At 33.4% G+C, this 26,320-nt stretch overlaps 3 protein-coding genes across 16 annotated transcripts; 2 read left to right on the top strand and 1 right to left on the bottom strand.

The window, feature by feature from the left end:
* Positions 1–1,306: 1,306 nt before the first annotated feature.
* Positions 1,307–7,010, bottom strand: LOC124821662 (DNAse I-like superfamily protein). 3 transcript variants are annotated; one of them, XM_088100849.1, is made up of 10 exons: positions 6,858–7,010; positions 6,673–6,761; positions 6,539–6,579; positions 6,377–6,426; positions 6,217–6,286; positions 4,070–4,191; positions 3,419–3,561; positions 2,950–3,076; positions 2,652–2,799; positions 1,307–1,938 (listed from the first exon to the last, which is right to left on the bottom strand). In XM_088100849.1, the coding sequence occupies exons 1-10, from the start codon at positions 6,911–6,913 to the stop codon at positions 1,627–1,629; spliced, it is 1,158 nt and encodes a 385-aa protein (XP_087956975.1). In that variant the 5' UTR covers positions 6,914–7,010; the 3' UTR covers positions 1,307–1,626. The 3 variants fall into 3 exon arrangements, with proteins under 3 accessions (XP_087956975.1, XP_047149538.1, XP_047149537.1); XM_047293582.2 differs by having other exon boundaries at positions 2,950–3,094; positions 6,673–6,789; positions 6,858–7,009; XM_047293581.2 differs by having other exon boundaries at positions 2,950–3,094; positions 6,858–7,007.
* A 4,275-nt stretch (positions 7,011–11,285) lies between these two features.
* On the top strand, positions 11,286–18,068 carry LOC124821659 (pectin acetylesterase 8-like). Of its 11 annotated transcripts, none has more exons than XR_015782567.1 (19): positions 11,290–11,709; positions 12,442–12,563; positions 12,682–12,764; positions 12,893–13,022; positions 13,106–13,185; positions 13,292–13,378; positions 13,461–13,585; positions 13,672–13,732; positions 13,865–13,918; positions 14,007–14,084; positions 14,353–14,458; positions 14,725–14,870; positions 15,359–15,484; positions 15,778–15,849; positions 16,539–16,607; positions 16,711–16,774; positions 17,263–17,364; positions 17,518–17,767; positions 17,893–18,068. XR_015782567.1 is itself a non-coding variant. In XM_088100241.1 (17 exons), exons 2-16 carry the CDS (start codon positions 12,443–12,445, stop codon positions 17,326–17,328), a joined length of 1,404 nt encoding a protein of 467 aa, XP_087956367.1. In that variant the 5' UTR covers positions 11,286–11,709; position 12,442; the 3' UTR covers positions 17,329–17,364; positions 17,893–18,068. The 11 variants fall into 11 exon arrangements, 3 of the variants coding, with proteins under 3 accessions (XP_087956367.1, XP_047149531.1, XP_087956368.1); XR_015782568.1 differs by having other exon boundaries at positions 17,509–17,767; XR_015782564.1 differs by lacking the exon at positions 16,711–16,774 and having other exon boundaries at positions 11,286–11,709; positions 17,509–17,767.
* Positions 18,069–20,016: 1,948 nt separating this feature from the next.
* On the top strand, positions 20,017–25,136 carry LOC124821660 (RING/U-box superfamily protein). Of its 2 annotated transcripts, none has more exons than XM_047293580.2 (6): positions 20,017–20,489; positions 21,273–22,316; positions 22,531–22,725; positions 22,832–22,962; positions 23,556–23,666; positions 24,278–25,136. In XM_047293580.2, exons 1-6 carry the CDS (start codon positions 20,346–20,348, stop codon positions 24,336–24,338), a joined length of 1,686 nt encoding a protein of 561 aa, XP_047149536.1. In that variant the 5' UTR covers positions 20,017–20,345; the 3' UTR covers positions 24,339–25,136. The 2 variants fall into 2 exon arrangements, with proteins under 2 accessions (XP_047149536.1, XP_047149534.1); XM_047293578.2 differs by having other exon boundaries at positions 20,020–20,489; positions 22,811–22,962.
* Positions 25,137–26,320: the final 1,184 nt, after the last annotated feature.

Here is a 26,320-nt window from a genome sequence, read left to right as displayed (position 1 = left end):
AGAGCAAATTAGAACATCTAAAATTTCAGAATTCCTACACCAGCAAAACAAGTAAATTGGTGTCATTATTGCACTGACAATGTAAAAATATAGAGAGCAGTTCTGCATCCACTTCTCAATCTTCCTTCTGCACCATAAATTTAAAAAATTTACGGACATTTTAAAAGTTTACTTTTTTGTTTTTATTTAATAATAATAATAATAATAATAATAATAGAAATAATAATAATAATATTAAAATAATAATAATAATAATAAAATAAATAAAATATATAAAATTTTAAAAATCATTAAAATCTTATTTATTAAAAAAAATAAATAAAATATATAACAAAATTAAAAAAAAATATGTTAACCGTATTTGAAAATACTATTAACATATTAAAATATTCAAATTAAATATGTTAATCATATTTTACTGTTAACATATTTTTTAAAGTTTTTTTGTTTTTAATTTTATAATATATTTTATATTTTTAATAAATAATATTTATAAATTAAAATATTAATATATATTTAATTATTTGAAAAATATTAAATTAATTAAATATTTATTATATTAAAAAAACAATTTTTGATTATCAAATTTAAATAAATAATTTTTTAATTTAGTTTTCCAATTAAATATTAAATTTTTAATTTTTTTAATATGTTTTATTATTATTATTATTAAATTAAACAAAAAAAGTAAACTTAAAACAAAAAATCTTAACTGACGTTTAAAGCCAATAAATTTCTTAATCCGTTTGATTGATGTATTTTTGACATTTTAGAGATGCAGGAAGATGCAAGAAAAACTGCTCAACAATAGATAGTTAGCTAATGAGTTTAAATTATTTGTTTGATAAAAAAAAAGGAGAAATATAAAAGATGAAGATAGAGAAAAAAGTGATGGGAATAGGTAGGAAATAAAGACAAAAGTGATGTCTGGAATTTATAGCCAATAGGAAGTTCATTCTCGCAAGGTAATGTGTGTTGTGGGAAAACAGTGATATGTGAAATCTGATAGGGTATAGGCAAACATTGACTTTGTAAATCAATTCGGTAGTGTTTAACTGCCAGCCGTTATCGTTGGGCCATCAAAGCATGCCACAATCATGATGAACATCAAATTTCTGTCTCGTATGGACAGGTTCAAAACTTGCACCACAACCATAAAATAATAATATCCAACGAAAAAGATCATGGTCATAAGGCTGAAGGGGCCGGTAACTGATGATGGCCTGAAAAGACATCCGACAGCCAAAATTAATCACTTTGGTTTCAAGATTAACAAAGAAATTTGGAATAGACACTTTTTCCAGTATTCCTTTGAAATAAATAATGACATTTAATCAAAAAAATATTTATCTCCAAAAAAATACAAAACAAAATATTGTCTTAAAATGATACATATGTTCTCAAAATTTCTGAAATTGACTGGCTGAGAATAAAACTCAAACGAATTTTTCATCACAAAACAAGGATTCCCGCATAACATTAGCATTTTGGTGACTGTTAGCCACCTTGCCAAGTGCCTGTGATGATTTTAAGACATAATTCATTGTACATTTGCTCCTCGAGCCTTGCTTGCATCTCCAAAAAGGGGAGGAGATGGAACATGAAGCCTGGTGATTTAAAGAATGTTTACTCCTTGATGATTTCGAACTCAGCACCAATTGGCAGATGATCACTAGGATAACTAAAGTTTGGCAGTCCACCAACAATATCGGCTGCATCAGAGTCTGGAAGCTCAAGAAAACTAATTGGTTTAATGTGATCAGAAGGGGAAAATAAAATATAGTCGAGTGTTCCAGTGAAGCCAGGTGTGTAGTTTGTAAATGGTGGCTCTCCTCTTGTAGAAGCATAGACACTACATAAGGGAATAGGAGGCGACTCGTCTAAACAGTTCAGCACCAGATTTGATGAAGGATTTCCAGATACAAGGTACTGGTAGACCTGAAGAAAAAAGGGGAAAATGCGATCAGTTAGTAAAGCATTAGAGGAAATACAGCTCGTATTTTGAAGGCACATCCATAGCTATGACGAGTAATCAAGCACGATTAAATGTTACACAGACAACAACAAATTCATACAAGAATAGAACTATGACTGTACAAATTAGTCAGTGTTGCACTGGTCATTCTAGTGCTAACTAAACAAAATCTCGAAAGCTTCTATATTTAATATAGTAAAATATTTTTCACTGTGTTAAATTGATTTAGCGATTATAGTCATACTAAGAGTTTTATATTTATTTTTGAACAATAAACAGTTTTTAATCAATTGCTATGAACATTGAATTGTGTACAACATCTTTTGTCAAACTCAGAATTCGTGCGTCAGATCACTTGCATAGTTTGGTCAAGAGTTTATTGAAAAATATTGTAATTCTTCAAGGGAGAGGAGTTAAACTGTGCAACACTCAACTATGACATCCCAGGACACATTTTTGTGATTTCCTTTTCCCAATAACTTTTTTTATGACATTCTTCTCTTTTCCACTGAGGTTGAAGGTTAATCCATGACTATGAATTGCTAGCAGATTATCAGACAGGATCTCTTCAAATTCCAAGAGAAGAGAGTTGGGCTAGATATGACTAAAGCAAAAGCACAGGGACATTAGAATTTAGACAAAAATAGAGAAGTTGAGATTTAAGGAATGCTAGTACCGTGTCTCCTGGCTGAGAATTGAAGTCACCAGCCACAATGACTTCAGGTATGCATTCATATCTATCTGAGACCAGTGTTTTAAATTTTGCCAGGCGGGATAGAAGATATTTAGCTTGTGCAAGCTTGACATCAGCCCATTCAGGATCCCTGGGGAAAAATTATATGTAATTTATTAATTCCACCACCAAAGCTAAGCAAACCCATGTTGCCATACACACAATCCAAATTGAGTTAAACTTTCATTCGAAGACAACAACTGAAAAAATGAAGTAAAACACACATAAGTCACTTCATTACCAATAAAGATGTGTGTTGGCCACAATAACAATATGACGAGAGGGATCTTTGAATTTGAATGCAGCCATTATTCCAACACAATCACGCTTAAGTCTCACACGGGGGTCATTGGGATCTCCACGATCTTCTGTATTCGATTTAGAACCTAAATCAAGAATTTAGTTAATGAAGAAATAGTATACTCTAATCTGTACAGACATCCAAGTAACCTCAAATTCTATGTATCAAAACAATGAACTTAAACCATAAGAAAATAACAAAAGGAAATAGCTAAGAAAAGGAAAACAGGGAACACTGCTGCAATAGAAATGAAGTTGAAGAAATACAATTGAGCTTCCGCCAGTTCATCAGTCATTCAATAACAAAAACCTAAACAGTATATAGAAGAAAATCGAAAATCTTTAAGTATCCCTAATATGAGAAGAAAATCTACATTTCAAACAGATCTTTAATTTCATTTTGCATTTACCATTTTTGGGTGCCACGTCCTTTTGTTTATCAGCATGGACCGTCTGAATATTGGTGTGATCATCATCGTTTGAAGAGTTCCCATCTGGAATGGACTTTACAAGATCATTGTATTCAATTTTTTCCTCTAAGAGCAACTCTGCACTAAATGAAAAAATTTAAGGATAAATGTAAGTAGATAAATAGGACTAGCTAATATTTTAATATTGTAATATTAAATTCTTTTGGAGAGAAAAAAGTAACTAATAGTTAACTCCAAAAGATGAGAGGGGGAAGAGAGATAAAAGAAACAAAGAACCATTCCAATATAAATATTAAATAACCAATATCAAGCAGAGTATGGTTATTACTAGCAAATTAAGTTCGAATCGTTCCAAGGTATGTTGGTTATTGCTAGCAAATTAAGTTCGAATCGTTCCAAGGTATGTGTGTGCATGTAATACACTGACTTTGGAAATTAGATTAGCAAAGTTATTGTAGTTCTCCTCAACTTTCTAAAAAATACTTGTCTCCACTCTAGTTGCAAAACTGTAGCCACTCACAGCCACTGCTCCAATACTCGAGGTAAAATTAAAATCATTATAAATCACTCCCTTACTTTCATAGCTGCAAGCTTATGCTTGTAAAACAACCGAAAAAAATTTGAACATACCATTCATGCTTGTAAAATAAGCCACACCCATCACGCTTCTGACCACTTCTCTTCATATAAATCGAAGAATATCCTAAATTCTGCATGTTTCCTTTGTAAAAGCTTTCAAATTCATCAACTTCCTGAAATGATTCATGATAAGAAGAGCGTCACTTGAAAGAAAGTAATCAAGGGGTTAAAATTTAGTCATAAGTTATAAATTAAAATAAACAAATTGGAGATTGAAATTCAATCTTCTCACTCATTTAGAGTGACATTCTCGACAATCTCCCTATTCACTCTTTTGGATAAGAATTCACAAATTACCTTGACAACTAACCAAAAATTTCTCAGCCATCCCCAACTTTCTGAGTGTAGTATATGTAATCTTCTTAATAACCAATTCTTTTCTATCTTACTTATTCCATCTTTTATCTCCATGTTAAACTTCAATGCTTTCAATGCTTAAGAATAACCTTGTATCAAAATGTAAACTACTCTCGTTGTAAATCCAAAATATAGTTTACATTCAACAATATTTGTTTATTGTGAATTTAATCAAATAATAATTGACATATTCAAAATATCTATTTATTAATTGGTTTAATAGGTTCGGAAGTTCCTATATTTGCAGGTTAGTTTTAATTGGGTCTTCCAATTTTGGAAGTGATCAATTGAGTCCCTGTTTTGATAAAATTAAATCAATAGTGTCCTTGCCGTTAATTTTAGTAAACGGCGTTAACTTTCTGGCGAAGTGTCATGCTGAGGTGGCTATAGCACGTGGCACTGGGAACCTTCTCCCCTTCCCCTTCCTCTCCAACTCCAACCTCACCTTCTCCCATCTTTGGGAAACTTTCTTCTCGCCCTCCCACACCGACCTCTTCAACATCTACATCCACACCCATCCCCAATCCAACCGTCAAGCGCACCTCCCTTGCTTCCCCATCTCTCATCGTCGCTCGACATCTCATTACTGTCGCACTCCTCCACAACTTTACAAAAAAAAACTTTACAGAGTATCAACTCATCCTCTGTTAACTCTAAAGATTGTAGTATGGAAATAAAAAAGAAGGGACTGATGATGACATGATCTCAATCTAATTGATTTAGTTAGAAATGACAAATTTTGACAACATATTCGTACATGCCTCATATATTTTAGAGGTTGGTTTTTGCTGGAATCAATCAGATGTCTAAAAAATTCATAATCTGCTTCTGTGATCAGAAATTAAAAGGCTGTTACAGAAATACACCAAATTTCTTGTGGTTCCTTTTGCCATGTATATCATGTTATCCATATGATTAACTTGCTGCTCCCTTGATGAACCTGCAGTGTAATTAAATATCTGTCACTTAATTTTCCTTCACCCATGTCTTTCCAAATACCTAAAATGAGTTACTGTATCCAGCAAATTATGCTTCCTTGTGCATAATGACAAACAATTTCTGTTTGAAATTCATTTATTCCTCTTGTTTGCATGAGTAAACTCACCAAGATCTAGTGATTTACTCAACTATTGTGACAGACTCTCGGTAACGGAAACATGAACATTGTCCAATCACCCCTTGAGAGGCCCTTTCTCATCAGCAACTGCACCAGTGAGGAACGCTTCCAAAAGCTCTCCAGGTACAGGAATAAGAGGACAAAGAGGAACTTTGGGAGGAAAATCAAGATAATTGTTTCCCAAAGATGGGAGAAGGTGAGGTTGGAGTTGGAGAGGAAGGGGAAGGGGAGAAGGTTTCGAGAAACGAGAAGGGGAGAAGGTTTCAGGAAACGGGAAGGAGAGAAGGTTTCGGGATACGGGACTGGGAGAAGGTTTCCAGTGCCACATGCTAATTAAAAGCCACTTCAGCATGGCACTTCGCTAGAAAGTTAATGCCATTTACTAAAATTAACGGCAAAGACATTATTGATTTAATTTTACCAAAACAGGGATTCAATTTATCACTTTCAAAATTGGAGAACCCAATTAAAACTAACCTGCAAATATAGGAACTTCCGATCCTATTAAATTTTGAAATTCACAATATTTGTTTATTGTGAATTTAATCAAATAATAATTGACATATTCAAAATATCTATTTATTAATTATATCAAAATAAGCATGTAACTTGTACTGACTACTAATAATCAGTGCCCAACTACAGTTTGACAAAAATAAAAAACCTGCAGGCAGAAAAAATCAGCTCCCAAGTCCTTGATAACTTCCAAAATTGCGTTTGAACGAGGTTTCCATCTACAGGAAGCAAAATCAATCAGTCAAATCAGCGTGCAAATTTCACATTCATCATTTGAAACCTTAATAATTTCAAAGCACATTAATTACTTGAGAGACGAAGATGGAGAATGCGGGAACAGCGAGCTCTTCACATAAACCTACATTACAATTAGACATTTTATATATATATATATAAAAAAAAAAAGAGTAAACGAAACTGTAAGCGTATGTTCGTCCATACAAAATTCAAAACTGTTACAATTAGCGTACCTGCGCCAATATGTTATACGAAACAAGGCTGAATCTGAAGCCTGAATAATAAAAATTGAGAAGCGAAAAAACGTAACTTAATTGAACAACGTGAAATTCAAAGGAGATTGAAAAATCAAGGTTAGGTTCGTTACCATCAGGTTTACTTCTGGAATGTATGTCTGAGCCTTCCACGGAAACGAACTTGCGAGATGCCGGCGCAGAACTCATCTTACTTACAACACTTCATCCATTGATTCATTCAGCATACACTGTTAAAAGGAACTCAAAGATTTGTCCAAAAGATTGTTAATGGGATTTGAATGTGTAAGCACAGTACCTAGTGGAAGAAGAGTTCGAGCATAGCGCTGCACATGCACCCAATGCTTTCAGCATCTCTTCAGACGATAGAAACAATGTGGCGGCGCTTTTCGTGATTCTAAATACAGGCCCAAATTAGTTCACTGTGGGCCCAGGGGACCTTTTCGGCCCATCAAATCTAGCAAAATCTTTGATTTGAGGGTTTTTCATCCTGCACCCCGTTTTTCATCCTGCACCCCATCACAGGCTTCTGAAAATTTTGATCTGGAATAAGGTGGGATGAGTGTCAATCTCTAGCGGTTTCTTCCTTTTCAAGTGTAATTTGTCTTATTGACTCCATTAAAGCCAAATCATTGCTCTTGTTGTCTTTTATAGAGACTTATCATACTGAAAAAATACACTCTAAATTTTATTGTCTAAATATTTTTTATTTATTTTATGAATATATTTTATATTTCGAAATGTATAATCTAAAATTTATATTATAAAATAAATTATATATTTTGCTTTATAAATTTAAATTCTGAATGGTGTAATTTAATATGTATTTTTTGTTTTATATTACAAAATATACAATTTAAAATATAAATATCTATCACAAATTGTACATTACAAAATATAGAAGTACAGTTAAACATTTTTAATTATGCATAATAAAAATCTGTCCAGACACCATCATTAACTAAAACTAAAAGTCATAAAGGTAAAATTTAGAAATTTTCAATTTATGTGATGTAAGTGGAAGTTACAGGAGTAGATAAAGAAATGACCGTTATTTTATGAAAAGGACCTATAAATGGAAAATAAGGAAGCGTGAAATTTATTGGATGTGAGAAAGCGTGGTGACTATGGATAAGCTGAAGCAATCCATTCGTCAATTTAGATTGTTGAGATTCCACTTGCGTGGCAAACAAGTCTTCAATTTTCGTTCTATAAAATGGCAACAAGTTCAGTGGACATAATCTTCTTTTTCATTATCACTTTCAACCGTTTGGTGCACCAGATTTTGATTGTCATTCACATTGATCTATCTGCCATTAATATTATTTCTGCTCATTGATTGAATTTCTGTGGGACATGTCTTCTGATGAAGACAATTTGGTTTCATCATAACATGTTTATGTTTCAAATTCAAACCCAATAGCATCACTGTATTTGAGGCTTTATATCTATAAAATAACAAAATATATATTGTGATTTTAATCAAATCGCATGGCTATTTTCCATTCAAGTGTCCAATTATTGACCAGTTACACTGTCATCCATTACGATAAGATCGCATAATCACCACCACACTTCTTTTTTTTCTGAAATTTATTTAAGAATGGTTTCCAATCTTATTTCTTAGTGTTTGTCGTCTACCACTTCTCTTCCACTTTATCGCAAGTTTTTCATTTATTCTTTTCACCTAAATATTTTATTTGTTTGATTTTTTAATTTTTTTTCATAGTAAATTTGTACACTATGATGACATGCTTAGTGAACAATCAACAAATATTTTGATTCTACATAAAATGGTCTATGGACCGATTGATCATATGGATGAAATTAACACTAAAAATAATTACATCAATTCTAAGTGAGATAATTATTGTTTGGATTGTAATTAGATCAATATTATTCCATAAAAATCTATAAATATAAATTTAATATTCAAAAGTAATTAAATGTTTTTATTATGTATTTATTATTAGAATATTTGGATAAACATGAACTTTAAGATGGAAGTATTTTTTTTTGCATATAACATCTCGATTAGACTAAAAAACAGACAGAAAATTGAAGATAAAACCGTAACCTAAAAGTTAATATTATCTTTCTAAGACTAACCTCAATCTTAAAAATCGAAACACACCCATCTTGAAAAGAAAAATTCACAAATTAATCTCTATCAACATTAGTTACCATAATAAACATGTTCAATGTTCATATTCATAATATTTTTAAATAGTCAAATATTTTGATATAGTGTCAATCTGTATTAGAAAGATGATTGTCATTTGATTTTTATGAAGTTGATAGAGTATATGGCCTTTTCACAACAGTTGTCATAAAAAAGACAGATACGGACCGCGGTGAATGCCATTAATTGGTTTAAATAAACACATAACGGGCACCACAGAAATTCTGAGAAGCACGTTTCCTCGGCATGTTAAGCCGTTGCTTATTCTGATTGTTGAATAACTTGCAGGTGCAGTTGGTGGCTTCCTTGCTTGTTCCGTTAGTTTAACCAACTGAATTAATATATTTTTACTTGAGGAAATGCAGAGTTAGGTTTAGCAGTGACGTTTTGCGATTGCTTTCTTCTGCCAAACTTTGCATAACATGTTATCCAAAAAAGTCCTTTTCCACTTTCGCTTTCCGCGTTCTCTCTCAACTTCCGGTGGTTCCATATTAAATGCATTTGGCCATCACATGTCCCATGAGAAGCACTTAATTTTTTCAGCTGCCACTTTGTTCCATCTTGCATATGCCTTGCCTCCTCCTACATACTTTATTTCTCTATGCTTATCTGCTTTTCTTTCCACAAATCATTAACATTAATTATTTTCTGCAAGATTCTCATCAACAATCGATTAAGACTGTTTTAGACTTGTACTCAATGTATGCATCATATATATATTCTTTTCATAAACAACCATATCTTCTTCTACAATTAATATTGTTTGACTCAAATCAATAGTAAATATTCTCTAAAATATTTAATATAATTGTAAAAATATTCACGACCTAAACTAAAAATTATTGTTTTCGTTTTTCTTCCAAATATGATTCCTAAGTAATGGTTTAATATTGATTTCTTTCAAAAAATTATTGAAATGAGTTTTGTCTTTATCATCAAAATTATATGGTCAGAAATGAAAATTATAACAAAATACACCTTGTTAGTTTCTCATAATTGATTCAATACAAATAGTTTTATATTTTCTTATAATTGGTTCAGATTCAAGATGTATTAAAGTGACTTTAATCTTAGTCTTCTAATTTATATTATATCGTTATATTTTTTTTCTTGTTTCAGAACATATACTTAATAGGTAAGAATAATATTAAATCAATATAATTATTCTGATAATACTTTATTTAACATAATAAATATAATTATAATATGTCCTATAATATTTTATTATACAAATATAATTATATATAACACAAATCTCATCAAATTTAATAAATTTAATAATAGTTGATCACATCAAAATAATAAATCAAATATCAAATATTCCGTTAATTAACTTTATTTGATAATCGCATTTATTTTTTTTTATTTCTACTTATAAATAAAATGTAAGAAGTAATTATTTAACTTTTTCTTATACTCATTTGTATGTTTATATATTTTATATTCTTACTTATATGAGTATTAGAGAGAATTAAGACTCTACTGAATTAATTTTCATTATCAATAATGCATTAACAATTCTTTAATGTCAACAGTATATTAACATGTTTATTGAATGAATTGGGGTATCCTAATCCCTTGATTTGATGGGAGTTAGAAAGTGCTTTTGCGTTTGGCACACAAAGGTGAAATGTGAGGTTGAAAAGAAAGACAAGAAAAGGAGGTTGGTGGCTTTTGGTGGCATTGGAGGACAGCTTTTCTCATTAATGGGAATATAACAAAACATCATGTATAAATTTAGTATAGGAAGTGTTTGTTTAGTGAAACTATGATGTGGTATTTAAGAAATCACCGTCAATCGCGTGCCACTTTTTGTACCTCAACATTGCTACCAAATTCCTAACTTTTCCCACACCCACTTTACAATCCAATCATGCCCTTCACATTCCTTAGATTAGTACTACACTATTCGCTACTTCGTAACACTTTAATTTCTGTATAAACTTTATTCATTTCAAAATTTTATTTTAAATTACAAAACTTTGACATCATTACACCGATCAATGAGGACGAATGCATGCCGATATGTCTCTCCCAGAAAGCAATAATTTACGTTTGGACTCAACGAAACATCGATGCATGTTTACCTTTATTTCGCAAAGACAATCTTAGAAGAACATCATCATCGCCGTGATGAGAATTTGTTTTGTGAAACTGAAAACCCTAAAATTCAATTACTTTAGCATTTTGTCAAAGGAAAAGAAGTGGAGACAGAGAGAGGCGAGCTCATGATGATAAGAAAAGGAGCGTCCACAGGAGAATATTGTTAGGGTTTTGTTTTGTTCCATACTTTTATTTAGCCGGCGCCAAGATTACACATTTGAACCACTCATTCATGTGGGAACACTAAACAACGATAAGATTCGATGCTTTTCACAAGAAACATTCGGGTCGGACCCTGGAGCCCCAGACACAGTATCAATATTCTTATTGCCGTAATTATTCAATAAAGTAATTAAAGTATTTAGTTAATTAATTATGAACTACCCGAAGGCAGAAAACACCAGCACCGTGAAAAATTTGCTGTCTTTGAACTTAGATCCCAGTTTAAGGACATTCTGCGACTAGGTTTACTATGTCGGACTGTTTTATTTTTTTTCTTAAAAACAAGTAAAGAACTTTACTATATAAATCTGCACATTCTTTCACAGAAAAATATAAATTAGCACATTTTTTTAGTGTAGTTTTTGAGGAAATGAGTGTCGGCTCTGGGTTTTTCTGACCAACTGAGAAAAACCTTTGTACTCACAGAACTAACTGACACCATAATTCCATTACTTAGACTGAAGATTTAAGCTCGATCCTCTCTCCACCCAACACTGTCACAGAAACAGACTTCTTAACGATTGTTAGTTACATTGTGTTTCTTCACCACCTTATAAGCCTTCACCACCTTCAATTGCCTTTCATTAACAAACCTTCTTCAGTGTTCCTTCACCTGTTTTCCTCAACCCATTCTCCATCTCAGGTACACCTGCTACCGTTTATACTCATACACAAACTGTTATCTTTTTAGTTTTGCCTTTGATCATCTGAATGTTTGTGGGGTTGGAGTGAAGATTTTGATCTGCCTTTGCCTTAGAATATGGGATTAGTTATTGGAATGGAATAGGATCAGTGATTGTGTTTGTGATTCATTTTGTGAAACTTACGGGAAACCTGTGCAGTGCAAGTCGGCAGTTTTGACTTCCATTACGGTGTTGTATTAATTTCTGGTGATGACTGAAATAAATAAGCCGAAATCAAGATTTTAGGAAGCTGTTTGTTTCACCATTTTGAAGGCAACATCGGAGTTTTTCTAGTCGCTGTAACTGCAATTATGGCACATGTGTATATAGTTTCTGGCCATATCAAGGATCACGAAACGTCGATGAAAAAGCAGGTTTTTGGATTTGTGTGTGTGTAGAGGCTAGTGGGAATAGGGGCATTGGGTTTTTTCACCGTGGAAGGAAACCAATATTCGTACAAAAGTCATAAATTCATCTGAGTTATTCTATAGGAAATCAAACTCTTTGGCTCTATGATTTTTGGAATACCAACTGCATGAATAGATCCTTTTTCGGTGAGTGTTAGGTCGAAGTGAAAAGGGAGTTGGAACGATGTATTTTTACTTACATATCGATGGAAAGATCTTGCTCTGTTTTTCTAGTTCTATATGCGTATGTATGTTTATCGTTTTCTATTGGTTGGATTTGTGCAGAATGGAGGGTGGGAACATAAGACAGTGGTTGAACTTTCTGGTTTGTGCACTGCTGTTTCTGATAGCAGAGGCTTCTTATGTGCCAATCACCTATCTTCAGAACGCTGTAGCAAAAGGAGCTGGTTAGGAAATTTGGTTATGTCTTTTCGTATATTAATTAATTGTGCTCTTAACATCATGCTTATTACTTTCAATGATGTTTATAATAATTGGGAAATTGGATTTCAAAATATCGCGCAGTTTGTTTGGATGGGAGTCCACCAGCTTACCATTTTGATAGGGGATCTGGAACAGGGATTAACAATTGGTTGGTTGCTTTTGAGGTTGTTCCTCCCTAAAAGTTTCCATCAATAATGAGACTCAAATATGAAATTTGGTTCATTGTTTTATCTGACTTTTTTTGACAAACTATAGAAGTTCATTGGCTCTTCATCTATTTTCTTTCTGCTAGGGAGGAGGATGGTGCAACAATGTCACTACTTGTCTCTCTCGCAAGACCAATCGTTTAGGTTCATCTAAGCAAATGGCAAAGCAAATTGCCTTTTCGGGAATTATGAGCAACATGCAAATCTTTAATCCAGGTCTTCCCCACTGATCAACAATCTTGTTTCTTTTCATCAATCCAACATTGGTTTAACTTTCTAACGAGTGTTGTAAATTACAGATTTCTACAACTGGAACAGAATCAAGGTTAGGTATTGCGATGGTTCATCTTTTACTGGTGATGTAGAAGAAGTCAATCCAGTAAGTTCAGCTAAACTCTAGGAACTTTGACTTCTAAATTTAATCAAAATATTAATCATGAGTCATTCTGGTTAAACTTTAATACTGTGGTGTGTAAATAAATTAGGTTACTAAGTTGCACTTTAGAGGAGCAAGGATTTTTGCTGCTGTCATGGAGGATTTACTAGCAAAAGGAATGGAAAATGCTCGAAATGTAAGAAATTTTGGTGTTTTGCAACTCTTTTCTTCCTCTTTATTGTTTTTTTTCATTCACTCACCAGAACTTGTTACTACAGGCAATTATTTCTGGATGTTCAGCTGGAGGATTAACTTCAGTACTGCATTGTGATCGCTTCCGAGCTCTATTACCTGGAGGAGCCAGAGTGAAATGCCTCTCAGATGCTGGTTATTTTATCAATGCGTAAGTTATTGCTTTTTACTTTGCCTCTTCCAATAAATATTAAGAGTTCCTTATATCATTTTATGATTCAATGTTACTGTTAACAGAAGGGATGTCACTGGGGCATACCACATTCAACAGTACTTCAGTCAAGTTGTTACTACACATGTACCGCTACTTTCCTTTTATCTGATCAATTTCCATTTTGGCATATGCTGTGTTCTACACACGCACAAAAACTTCTTTCATGGAAGATCTAAGATATTCAAGTCTTTTTTTTTTTCATTCTAATTTTAAAAGGGCTCTGCAAGGAATTTGCCTCAGTCATGCACTTCAAGACTTAGCCCAAAGCTAGTAAGTTTATGAATTAGTTTTATCTTTCTACCTCTGCAATTCCCTCTTTGATTTTACTAATTCTTCTGATTTCTGAACAATCTTGCAGTGCTTTTTCCCACAATATTTGGCGTCACATATCACTACGCCGATCTTCTTTGTAAACGCGGCATACGACTCATGGCAGGTCAGATAATTCTTTTGCTCAAGATACATGAGTGTATTTGCAGAGTGAGGCTTCTGTTTTATTGTTTTGGTCATGCTAAACCGACATTGATCTGTGTAAAACTTGTGGTTTCTTATGCAAAATAAACTTTGTATCAGAAGTTGAACCAAGATTATTTTACTTACTCTTCTTAAGATTTCTATCATTTGATGTTTTACTACTAGCTCTTAATAACTGGAGGGATGATTCCAGTCCTTTCCCTGATCCTCAGAATGTTGTTTTGATTCAGATTAAGAACATTTTGGCACCTGGTGTTGCTGATCCTGAAGGCCATTGGCATAGCTGTAAGCTGGATATAAACAACTGCTCACCTGATCAATTAGATCTAATGCAAGGTGAGTATTCTTATATTAATTATTTGTGTACCATGGAATCATGGTAAAATCCAAACTGAGAAATTTTATTTTGTAAAATAACCCTCAGAATGATGTCTGTTGTTTAGAACGCCTCTGTCAACAAGTGTTCATACTTTTAATCGAGTTATAAGGAAAACAACTTACTGAGATCACAATATCATACCTTGTCATATCTGAACTTTGGCCAAAGCTTTTAAGGGCCAACGAAATTCCTGATTTCAAGTCATACGTGGGTTGATTTTCAGGCTTCAGGACAGAATTTTTAAGGGCATTGACAGTGCTAGGCAACTCTTCATATAAAGGAATGTTTATAGACTCTTGCTATGCCCACTGCCAAACTGAAATGCAGGAGACATGGTTGAGAAGTGACTCTCCAGAGCTGGAAAAGACAGTAAGAAGCTGCATTTTCTAAACCCCACCCCCTCTTCAGAAAATATAACATACTTACAAACATTTTTCCATCTCTATAAATATACCAACTTTTAGTTATAGTTTCTTCAAAATATATTTATGATCCTTGTGATGTTCAAACTTTAAGTTTTTCTGTCTTTCTTATCAGTCTTCATTACAAAAATGTCTGGTGATTCCATAAAGCATTGCCATGTGACAATGCCACATTACAAAATACGCTAGCCTCGGGTGTCAACGCCTGATGAAATCACAAAACCTTTTTGTAATGGAGATTAATGGGAAGACAAATAAGTCACAAAGTTTGAACATTATAACATAAATAAATAAAAACACCGAAAGAAAAAACTAGTGTGTTTGTATAGATTAAAAACATATTTGAACATATATAACATATGATGAGTTACATAGTGTTTTTGCCTTGTTATTGTCTTTCCTTCATAGCTGACTTGTCTGCGTAACACTCTGCAGACAATTGCAAAGGCTGTAGCAGACTGGTTTTATGAAAGAAGGACATTCCATCAGATAGATTGCCCTTACCCCTGCAACCCCACTTGTCACAACCGCGTTTTCGGACCAGAAGACGACCACCAAGGAGTATAGATACATTCATTTCATCAAAATTTAGCACACATTTATTTCTACCATTCCTAAAAACCACACTTATTAGTTATTGGTTAGCAACATCAGATTGAATAAGAAAATATGATTTCCAATTCTATTAGGCCATAAAAATAAGGAAATGCCACCACTGCACTGAACTTGTGTGCTGGGTGTACCTCCACCATTGTTTAATGCCACTTATTCTCAATAAAAACTAGTGATAGTATATTCTTTCTATGCTTCTGTTACTTGATACGTAAGAGCTTTATGTGTTGTGTGTATGTTAGAAAAATGTGACCTCGAAAGGAACGTCAGATGCATCAGCCAGAAAGCTCAATTTTCCGAAACTAACAAACAAGGTGAGCTATGCTTAGTTGCAGTATTCTGCTATGAACCACTCATTTTATTCCAAGGGTTAGAACCAGACACGGGAAAAACTGAAATAGACCACAATGTAATTTGCTTCAATCATTGATTGTGGTATTAAAAAAATATTATTAACATACATGCTTTTCTTTAAAACAGAGAAACCTTATCTTACTGAAATATATTATTGACTAATACAGTGCCATATTTTCACAAATCAATTCGACATAAATTTAATTAAACACGAGCTTTGAGCGATTGCAATTGTCCTTTCTCAATTTTCATCTCTCGAAGCTCTAATCACCGTCGCTAGCCGCCGCGAACTAAACTCACCTTGGCCGGAATCCTATCGTTTGAAGCGGCGTTAGCTTTGTAACCTGTCTTGTCGTTTACCTTCTTCAATCATGTCGTTTTTTCTAACACAACTACAATTTCTTCTCACTGGGGTGACCAAAGTAAAAAAACATATATGTCTGGATTTTGAGGATTCGCTTGTTCATACTTAAATCATCGGTACCACGTTTTATACAGTATAAATGAAAACATTTTTTGCGGTACATAGGATTTCATTCTAGTATTTTTATTTTGACTGTCTTATGCACCTTAACATCATGAAGTATGACGAGGAAACTTGAACTTTGTTTACTTAATGTTTCATTTTGTTTTTCTATTCCATTTTTAGGCACAATGGATTGAGCTTGTGTGCATTAATGGAGGAATCAATGGGCTTCTACTAACGTTGGGTCTTATGGTAAACATAAATGTTTAAAGCTGTTTTTTTTTTTTTATAATTCTTAGTTCATAAATTCTGCAAGAGGGGTGACATTTATATGGGTCCTACTTGCATCTTGTAGATCATCGTATAAAAGCTGGTTCGAATTCTGACACGGCTGGACCATATCTTCCACTGTCTTCCATGTAAATGATTTACTGTTGTGAACTTTCGACTGGTGTGAATTTTGTTTTATTGTTGAGTGACATGTTGCTGGAGTAGTTTCCAAAGCTGATAGTGATAGAATCCTCTAGCTTCTCGCACTTGTTCAGTAACAGTTTCCCAATTCATTTCATGGGACCACAATCTTTGTTAGTATCACAGGGTCTATGACCCTATTCACAGTGAAACTGTTTTGGTTCTTGTGGATAGATATTGTATGATCCCCTTGTTTGTTGTAACATAGCTTTTTCTTGTGTGAAATGGAATTATGTGTTGATATGCCGTTTGAGATTATCAAAATTTCCGATGTTGTTTGAAAATCAGTGGTTGAAATTTAGTACTTGTTTTTGTTGAGAATTTTCAGTTGTTGTCTGGTAAACTTTCTGTTGACTTTGTTGAGGAACTGCTACTTGGATTTTTCTTTTTGTTGGTTAAAAATAATGGATTGATCAATTGGGTGCTGCTTGTGCAGAGGAAGCAGGAAAAAGCCAATCCCATTGGATTGAACAATTTTGTGGCCTTGTACAGACTGCAATAAATTCCAGACACAGCTTCATAATTGGATTCAGTCAGAGTAAGCTTGAACTTACTGCAATTGCTTGGCCTAAATAATTATTTTCTGCCTTATTTTTGGGAGAGAGGATGTTCTGGTGTTTCTGTTTGACTTCTTTTTCTGTGCCATCTATTATGAGAAACATTTATGCATCTTTTGTTTAAGGTGAAACAGTTGGAGGAAGGGCGTTTTGGTAGGATGAAAAAGAAATGAAAGTTCAAAACTTTGGTGGGCTAACTTTCACTCAAAAAGAGAAGAAAACTTGAAAAATTAGGTGGATCATAATTGATTATACGAACAACATGCATCTTTATTTTCAAATGCTGTGTCAATTCACGCGAACTGGCTAAGTTCAAGGTGCATAAAGCCTGCTGGTGAAGCTGCAATTGTAATACTGACAGCATATATCATAGTATCTTGTTTTGTAAGAACAAATTCATAATTTCTAATTCACCATTTTAAGGAGTTGCTTTCAATATAATTTTAAACATGGCATTAGTAAAAGAATGTTACTGATCATGGAATTCATTTGTTTTTCTCTCTTTGCAGACTAATCTGTTACTCCAACAGGTGTGAAGAAGTTCCATTGGCTCAGCATCTTGCACCTACTAGACACTTTGTTTTGTTTTGTTTCTTTCTGTAGTATTTGCTCATTATAGTTTTGAAGGCTCAACTTGTCAAAGGAATACAAAATAAAATAAAAATATCATATGATCATTTACATATCTCTGTAGGTGACATCATCATTGTTAGATTTTCTATGAGGCTTTAAGATGAGAGCTCCACTGGCCACTAATGGGTTATCAACACACATAACTAGTGCATCCATATCCACTATTATTGTATCCATTCATATCAACATTGCTGAAACACCAAGTTTATTTCTTTTTTCTATCACTGCTTAAAGAGTTAGTGTTAAAATCATTATATTTTAAAGAAGATTCTGATATCATTTTCTTTAGTAATCTGACATTTTTCTTCTTTCAATTATTTGTTCATTTCTAGCAACATCCATGAACAATTTTTGTGTTTCAAGTGATACAAATATACATTTGTCAGAATCATGTAGACCATGTTAATATGTTATCTGATTCATCATACTGCATATATTTGGAGTTTATGTATCTGGGCCTTTGACATTACCATTTGAATATGGTGTGACAGAATAATAAAATCATCCTGTTAGGGAAACCACAAAAAAAATTAAAGGTTAAATTATTTAGTAAATTATTGAATAATTCATGTAGACCATCTCAGTGTATTATCTAATCCATCACCGATTGATTTGGACTTTACGTATATGTGCCTTTGATGTTACCATCTGAATTTGATGGGACACTAAAATATCACACAGATCATAAACTTACAAGTTATTTATAATTGAAATTTAAAAATTTCAAACATTTTTTTTAATTTGAATTATAGATTTGAAACACATGTTATCTAAAAATTGTTAAATAGTTCCATAATTTTCTTATTAATTCACCCCAGTAATATAACCTTTAATCAGTCAGTTTGATTTTTTTAGAAAAAAATTCTTATGTTTTTAAATTTCACAGTTAGAATTAGAACATTTTAGTAGCACGTACTGATCCTTGATGCTGAGTTTTGAGATATTGTCAATACAATGTCTGAAATTTTTTTTACAACAAAAGTTTACTCCATAAATCTCATTAAGGGATTTAATAATAATAATAATATACATTTATTTGAAACATTCAAAACATTGCAAGAACTTATTCCTTAATTTAAAAGCAATCTTAAAATTAAAATTAAAACACCTTCATCTTAAGCAAGAATCTTCTACTTGTGGATCTTCTATCAATCTGATAGCTCGGTCCAGATTACTTGATGGAAACAACGTTTGGAAAGAGTTGACTCCGTATTGAAGACTCTTTAATGATTTCTACTAATTTTTATTTTATTTTCAGACCAATTAACGTTTGTCTTTCAAAAGATGAAAAAAAAAACTTTTTCAGACCTTTTCTTTAGGTTACGTTGAACACGACACGTTCTTTTAGGTGGGTTTGGAAGGAAATACATCTGTGGTTCTGTAACACATTAATAATTAATAATAATAGAAATAGAGAGTAGGTCAAATTAATCATTTTATTATTATTACAGGTAATATTTATTCCAACACAATCAGTATAAAATAAATTCAAGATTTAATGTTTTTTTTTTCACAGAAGCGTTCGTAACGGGAGTTAAGTTAGTTACCGTTACCATGTGAGTACGGTGTTTTTCCAACAAAAAGAAAAGGTTGAAAACAAAAGACGTGGGAGAGATTGAATGTTAAAATAAGGTAAAATGAAAGAAAATAAAAGGTGTTGTGTTGGGGGCAGCTCCACCTGATTTGTGAAATTGAATGCGATTGAAAGACACGCTGCACTCATCGTACACCAGAGACACCTATATTTTAATCCCCAGAATCGTGGGGGCACACAAAAATTAAATGTCATTTTCTTCTTAAATTAAACTACAAAATTTTAATTTTAATTTTAATATTAATTTAATCCACTGTAATTTTCGTAAGAACAAAAAGTCTGCTATGATTAATTATTGGATAAATTATGAGTGTTATTTATTGAATTAATTTAAAGTATAGAAAACAGCTACTACTTTATTTTGCTTGTTAATTATTTTATGTTCTCGTCGCTTTTCTTACAAAAAAAGCCTCCTTTTCCGTTTCCCTGCGAGTTGCTTTGTCTCATTCCCTCAGCTACTCCCATCACCACCACACTATCTTTTCCCTCTTTACCCTCTTCTTTTCCCTTCTCTCTTCTTATTCACATATTCACATTCAAAAAATTCACACACTTCAATCCAATGCACCACAACATCCCGCAAAAATCTCACTTTACTTTCCCATCTCTGTAGATCTGAACCACCCGGGATCTCAAAAAAACCGCATTTTGATTTCTGGGTCTTGCCGTTTGCTCCATTTGGGTACTCCAAAACGCTTTTTTTTTTGCCGGGTATCTGGTTGTTGGCAGAGGAAGATGGGGTCCAGTGGCAGCAAAGCCAGGTCGTCGTCGTCGTCTTCGGGGAGTTTCAGGAAGGGTCGATCTAAGGGGCACAGAGGTTTCCCATCTTATTGTCTGGGAACGTCGTCTGGATCTCGTGACATTGATAGTGACGACCAGGTAATACTAACTTCCTTGGTTTTTCAAACTTTTTCGCATCCTTTTCAGTGTTACGTCAATTAGATTTTAATTTAAGGGATAATTATTTTCAAAATTTTCATTAAGTTTACCTTTTTTTTTTATATTTTAAAATCAAATATTACTTGATTGAATTTGCCGTTACTTTCAAAGGTGTTTGAAAGCTATTGGTTTTCGTGATTTACTGGTGAGACTCCTAATAAATCGATTCTTAATGGAAGAGATGACGTTATTTAATAAGGTTCTTGAAAAATGCAATAGTATTTATACAGTAATGAAACAGCTAATTATGCATTGAATTCCTGATAAACAAGTGTTGGAAAGTGCTGGTTAGTCTGCTCCGATTCTTGTATTGGGGAAACTCGCCTACTGCCAATTGGTTTATGGGTGAAATCTGAAATGTGGCAGAACCATTTTGGTTTATGGGTGAAATCTGAAATCTTCAAAAACAATTATAATGCATTGTGATTCTGTTTCAACTTGCAAATTTTTTAAATATTGATTGGTGGTGTATTAGGACTTTCTTAACACCTATGCCTCTGTCTTGTTATTAGCCTCTTTGTTCTATCAAGCCTTATTTTGTTTTCAGGCTAAGAAATGCCCGTAAGATTGTTTAAAAAGCAATATAATGGAATAGTTTTTCTTTTTCATTTGTTCTCATACATTTGTTTCCTTGTGTCAGTGTCATGTAATGGAAAAGTTTTGGAATTGGTCAAGGTTTTATCTTACTAACTGGCTAACTGTAGTTTGAAACACATGCTTTAGGTTTGTGATCAGAATAAAGTAAACCGAGATGATGTGACATACACCAGTGGCAATGAAATAGACTCAGATGAAGGGAAGACAGAGTCTTTTAGAAAGGTGAAACCTGGTAAGTCTGATGAAGTGCCTTCTAACATTGACCTTGAAGAGTGGCGTCACAGTGCATCCAGAACTGGTAGCAGCTCTGCACATTCTTCTTCAAACCACTCCTTGAACCCCTCAAGTCGGTTCTTGTCTCGCTTTAGCCTTGTTCCTGGTAATATAAGCTTCAGACTTAGCAGAACCACAAGTTTGGGGTCATCTAGGCCTTGCCCTGTTTCTTCAACAAGTATCTCAATATTTAATGATGAAGATGAGCTTAGTCTACATTCAGGGCCTCCTGGCAGCTTGATTAATAGAAATGAAACTCAACACCGTAGTGATTTGCTCAATGCATCTTTTGTTAGTCAAGTGCCTATGCAGTGTCATGAAGAAGCTTCTAATAATTTGCGTCCTAATGCCCCAGCATTGGTTTCACCTGGTAATTTGGCTAGTAGTCGCCCAGTTTCTTCTATCCAGGATGTGGGTAGAGATGGAAATGGTGCAAGAGAAGTGCCTGATGCCAACATGTTTTCTCCAAGAATTCATACTGATACAGAAAATATTGAGACTAGACATACTGATAGGCGAAATGGAGCTCGAGAACCTGTGGAACGTAATGTTCGTTTTAGCCGAACTTTAAGTGTTGGAAGGCTCCGTGACAGAGTTCTCCGCCGATCAACGTTGTCAGACTTCACCTTTTGCCCCATGCAACGAGAGAGAGAAGTAAGAGAGGCTGGTCAAGAGAATGGAAGACGAGTAGGGGATAGAGAAGCAAGAGTGTCACCAACTGGTCGTAATGCTTCAAATTCTTCTACACCTAGATATCCTCTACCCAGTACACCTAGCTCTTTGTTTGGCATCCAAGACTATGAAGTTGAGACTTCACGTTCTAGAGAAACTAGGTATCAGGATCTGCTGGAACATAGGTCCAATTTCCTGGAACGGAGAAGAAGAATACGGTCCCAGGTTTGTGGATTTTATGAACTTTATAATTAACAACTAACTGATGGTCTGATAATATGCTTCCAAACCCAAAAATTCCCTCATTATTTGAGGCTTTTGAAACAACAATAACAAATATTCAGACTAGTAGTTTTTTCTATGGAAACATCTGTGCATGTTCTCTTAACCAATCACTGGAATTTGCTTATTGTTAATGATGCAAATTTATATGGTCTAGGTCCGTGCTCTTCAGAGGTTGGGTAGCCGGTTTGAAAATCTTTCTGGACATGACAGATCATGTATCTTGTCTGGTCAACACAGAAACGGTCGTTGTGCATGCAGAACCAATAGTCGGGATACCAATTCAAATGATGATACCAATGCTAGAGCTAGCATATCAAGAATTGTTATGCTAGCTGAAGCCTTGTTTGAAGTGAGTTTAATGTGCTGTTTATCTATTCTAGTGGCCATTCATTATATATTTATGCAGGTTAAATATTTGTACATATTTTAATTAGGTTCTGGATGAAATTCACCAGCAATCTGTGGTTTTATCTTCTCGCCCTTCTGTGTCATCTATCGGTTCCATTCCTGCACCTAATGAAGTTGTGGAATCCTTGCCTGTCAAATTATACACAAAGTTGCACAAACATCAAGAAGAACCTGTACAGTAAGTATTCAAGCTCAACCTCCTCCCAGTGTGGACTCATTTTCTTAAAATGCCTTTTCATTTTTCTTTTCCATGTCCACTTTCATTTCCATTTATTTTGTGTAAGTTATTCCCTCTTACATCTTCTATCCTGTGTGACATGTCTAACAAATTTTAGAACGTATGTAACTTTTCCTAACAAAGATTAAAAAGTAGAAAGCGAACAATAAAAATTCGTATTTAGTCGTGTCTTGTGAGGCAAGACTTGAGTCGTTTTAGTATGCAATTTGGATGCTGTAATGTTTACATCATGGCATGAAAATCCAAACTGATACCAGATACTGTGAAACTCTTACCTCCAACCTCCATACCCAGTTATTATGTAACTTGCTGCATACTATTTAGCTTTAACTATTCACGACTGTCTTCTTTTTTTTTGGTTTGTCGTGGCATGTGACCTTTACCCCCCACTTTTCCTTTCTTTAGTCAACATACTGATGTGCCTTTTATTTTTAAACCTATTTAGTACTATCTAACTAAACTTGTTTAACTTTTCCCTTACATGGATTATACTAAACAAGTTTCCCTTTTCTTTTTGCCTTTACTTTTTGCAGATGTTATATATGCCTTGTGGAGTATGAGGATGGAGACAGCATGAGAGTTCTGCCTTGTCATCATGAATTTCATACAACATGTGTAGACAAGTGGCTGAAGGAGATTCACAGGTATGTGGATATAGAGATTTGGGTGCCCTTTTGGTTAATTTAGGATTGCTATGACTAAAAGCTTAAAATTTATGTAAAATGTTCTATTGCTACATCTATTCATTCATGGGACTGTGGAACCTATCTAAAATGGCACAGAAGGAACATAGATGAGTGAGTTTTACATGTAATCTATAGACTAGAAGCACTCTACTGAGTAAACTGTAAAACAAAGCAGGTAAAAACAGAAAAACTATAGGATGCTAAACATTGGTGATTGACAAAACTGACTAAATGTTCTGCGGTTTTATGAGCTTTCCCCATGTTTTCTTCAACATATCCAACTTGTGGTCCAACCACCAATGATTTTCTGAGATGGATAATGGAAGATTTGGATGCCCTTCTGACATCATGATGTTATGGATTTCTACCGTTTTTAATTCTTATCAATTCATATAACCCCACTGTAATAATTGATTGAATTTCTTTGCATCTTAAAACTGAGCTATATGTGTCCCGATACCATGTTGTCCTCTATTCATATGATCATTATGTCATTATCTTTACTTGCAACTTGTGCTAAAGATACATGGAAATTTGTATCTCTTTAACTTTTATTATATTATACACAGGGTGTGCCCGCTATGTCGAGGGGATATCTGTGTATCTGATTCACTGCCAAGGGAGAACTAAGGTGGCCAATTTTTGATCAACATCTTCTCTGAGATACTCATTGCTCCTTTGATCATTGATTGCACATAAGCTGATGTGACACCATCAGAAGAAGCACTCTAGTTGTTGTCAATATTTACTACAATTTCTGAATAAACAAATCGGACCATGGTAGAAATAGACTGACCTATTGGCTCACCACCCTGTATTGCCAGGTGAAGCAAATGCCAAAAAGGAGGGCTGTGGTATTGTTTAATGGAAATTCTTTTCCATTATGTTTCAGAAAAAAAGGTTCTCTTATGATATATCCGACATCCTTTGTTTTGCCCCACTTGTTAAACAAAATTTGGGGAAAAAAAGCATATGTCAAATGAGCACTTTTGGTCATCCATGAAACTGCAGATGGGCACAGCATCTTTGACTGGATCATTCTCTTTCTCTGTAGACCAGTCAACCAAGTGGCTGCAAAACCATAAGCAGTGGTGCATGCGTGTGATGATATCCCTTTTTCACTTTTCAGAGGAAAAAGGGAAAGAAGCATTTGAATTGCCGTGTAAACTGAGGAAGACAAGTTGTAGTTGTCTCCTAACAGACCTGAAACACCACCATCTACATTTATTTGTTGTACAATTTGGTCTGCCTCATGTGCTTTGAATTGTTTTGTCCCTGTTCTTCCCATGCATGATCATGATGCAGGGTGGCTAAAGGATCATTTCCTTGAGTTTTGGATCACTCACTTTCTTGATTAGTCTGTCAAATTTTTAATATTTGCTTAATATTTTTATACTTTTATATCATCTTATATTATTGCATTTTCCATGTTGCACTCTCACTCACTGTTCTCAGCCTTCTTAGATCACTTGTAAAATTGTTATTCCTATTTAATTCAGAATATCATTTTAATGAATTAAAAGTCTTGATTTTCAATAATATTATGTCTTTGGGTCACCGAGGAAAATATTATCGTTTTAGATATTAGCGGAACTTCAAAACCTAACTGTACCTTCGTGTCTACAATTTTTATAATTATAAAAATTAGTTAATATAGTGCTCACATTTTTATGATTATAAAAAGTAATTAACACAATAAAAAAATTCATTACTACAATAAAAAAAGTAGTTACCACAATATAAAGGATAAATTCGTAAAAAAGAAAAACTGTTACAAAATAATGAATCAGCTGCTATAGACAGTAGTTTAAGATATACAATGTTAATTTGTTGTTTCAATTGACGTGTCAAGTTTGAGGTGAATGTATAATTGTATTTAAAGGAGACACTGAGTTTGTTGTTTATATTACACTGTTTATGTAACTGGTGACTTGTAACAGAACACTGGTTTAGTTAATTATTTATTCCTTTTATGTTGTAATCCTTATGTTATGTCTCTGTGTTGTGGTAATTCTGTTAGATATCAAAACTAACAGAGATCAGAACTTAAAAGTTTACTGGTATAGTGATGAGATTAAAACATAAAGTTTAAAAGTAAACAGATTATGGAATTGTTTAAAGAGATAATGATGCAAAGTGTTCTGCATAAAGCAGTCCATGGTTGATTTATTTGGTTGGTGAGGTGACAGTTGGTGTGGCATAAGTAGGTACAGTACTACACTGTTGGTCTCAATTCAAAACATACAGAGATGACAGAACGGTCGGTATCATACACGTCACTCACTCCACCAAAACTGAACGATTTTTCATTTCCAAAGCTTATCAATGACCAAGGTCATTTCTTTTATTTTATTTTTCAGTTTTTTTATAATTATTTTAATATTATAATTTAAAAAGATTTACGGTCTTAAGTATATATATTTTTTTGAATTTTATGCTCTCAATTTCACGTGATATGAATTATATTTTTTAATTTATTAAAAATAAGTTCATCATTTCAAAATTAAAAATAACACTAATCTCTAAATAAGTTTATTGGCTTGTATATACAATAATCAGCTCAAAACTATGTTTTAAAAAAATTAATATAATTTATTTATTTTAGTTTATTC

Source organism: Vigna umbellata, chromosome 10, assembly GCF_029865625.1.
Source record: "Vigna umbellata cultivar VRB3 chromosome 10, Vumbellata_1.0, whole genome shotgun sequence".
NCBI lineage: Eukaryota > Viridiplantae > Streptophyta > Magnoliopsida > Fabales > Fabaceae > Vigna > Vigna umbellata.
Note: the sequence above shows the minus strand (reverse complement) of the source record. Positions and strands in the feature narration are given on the sequence as shown.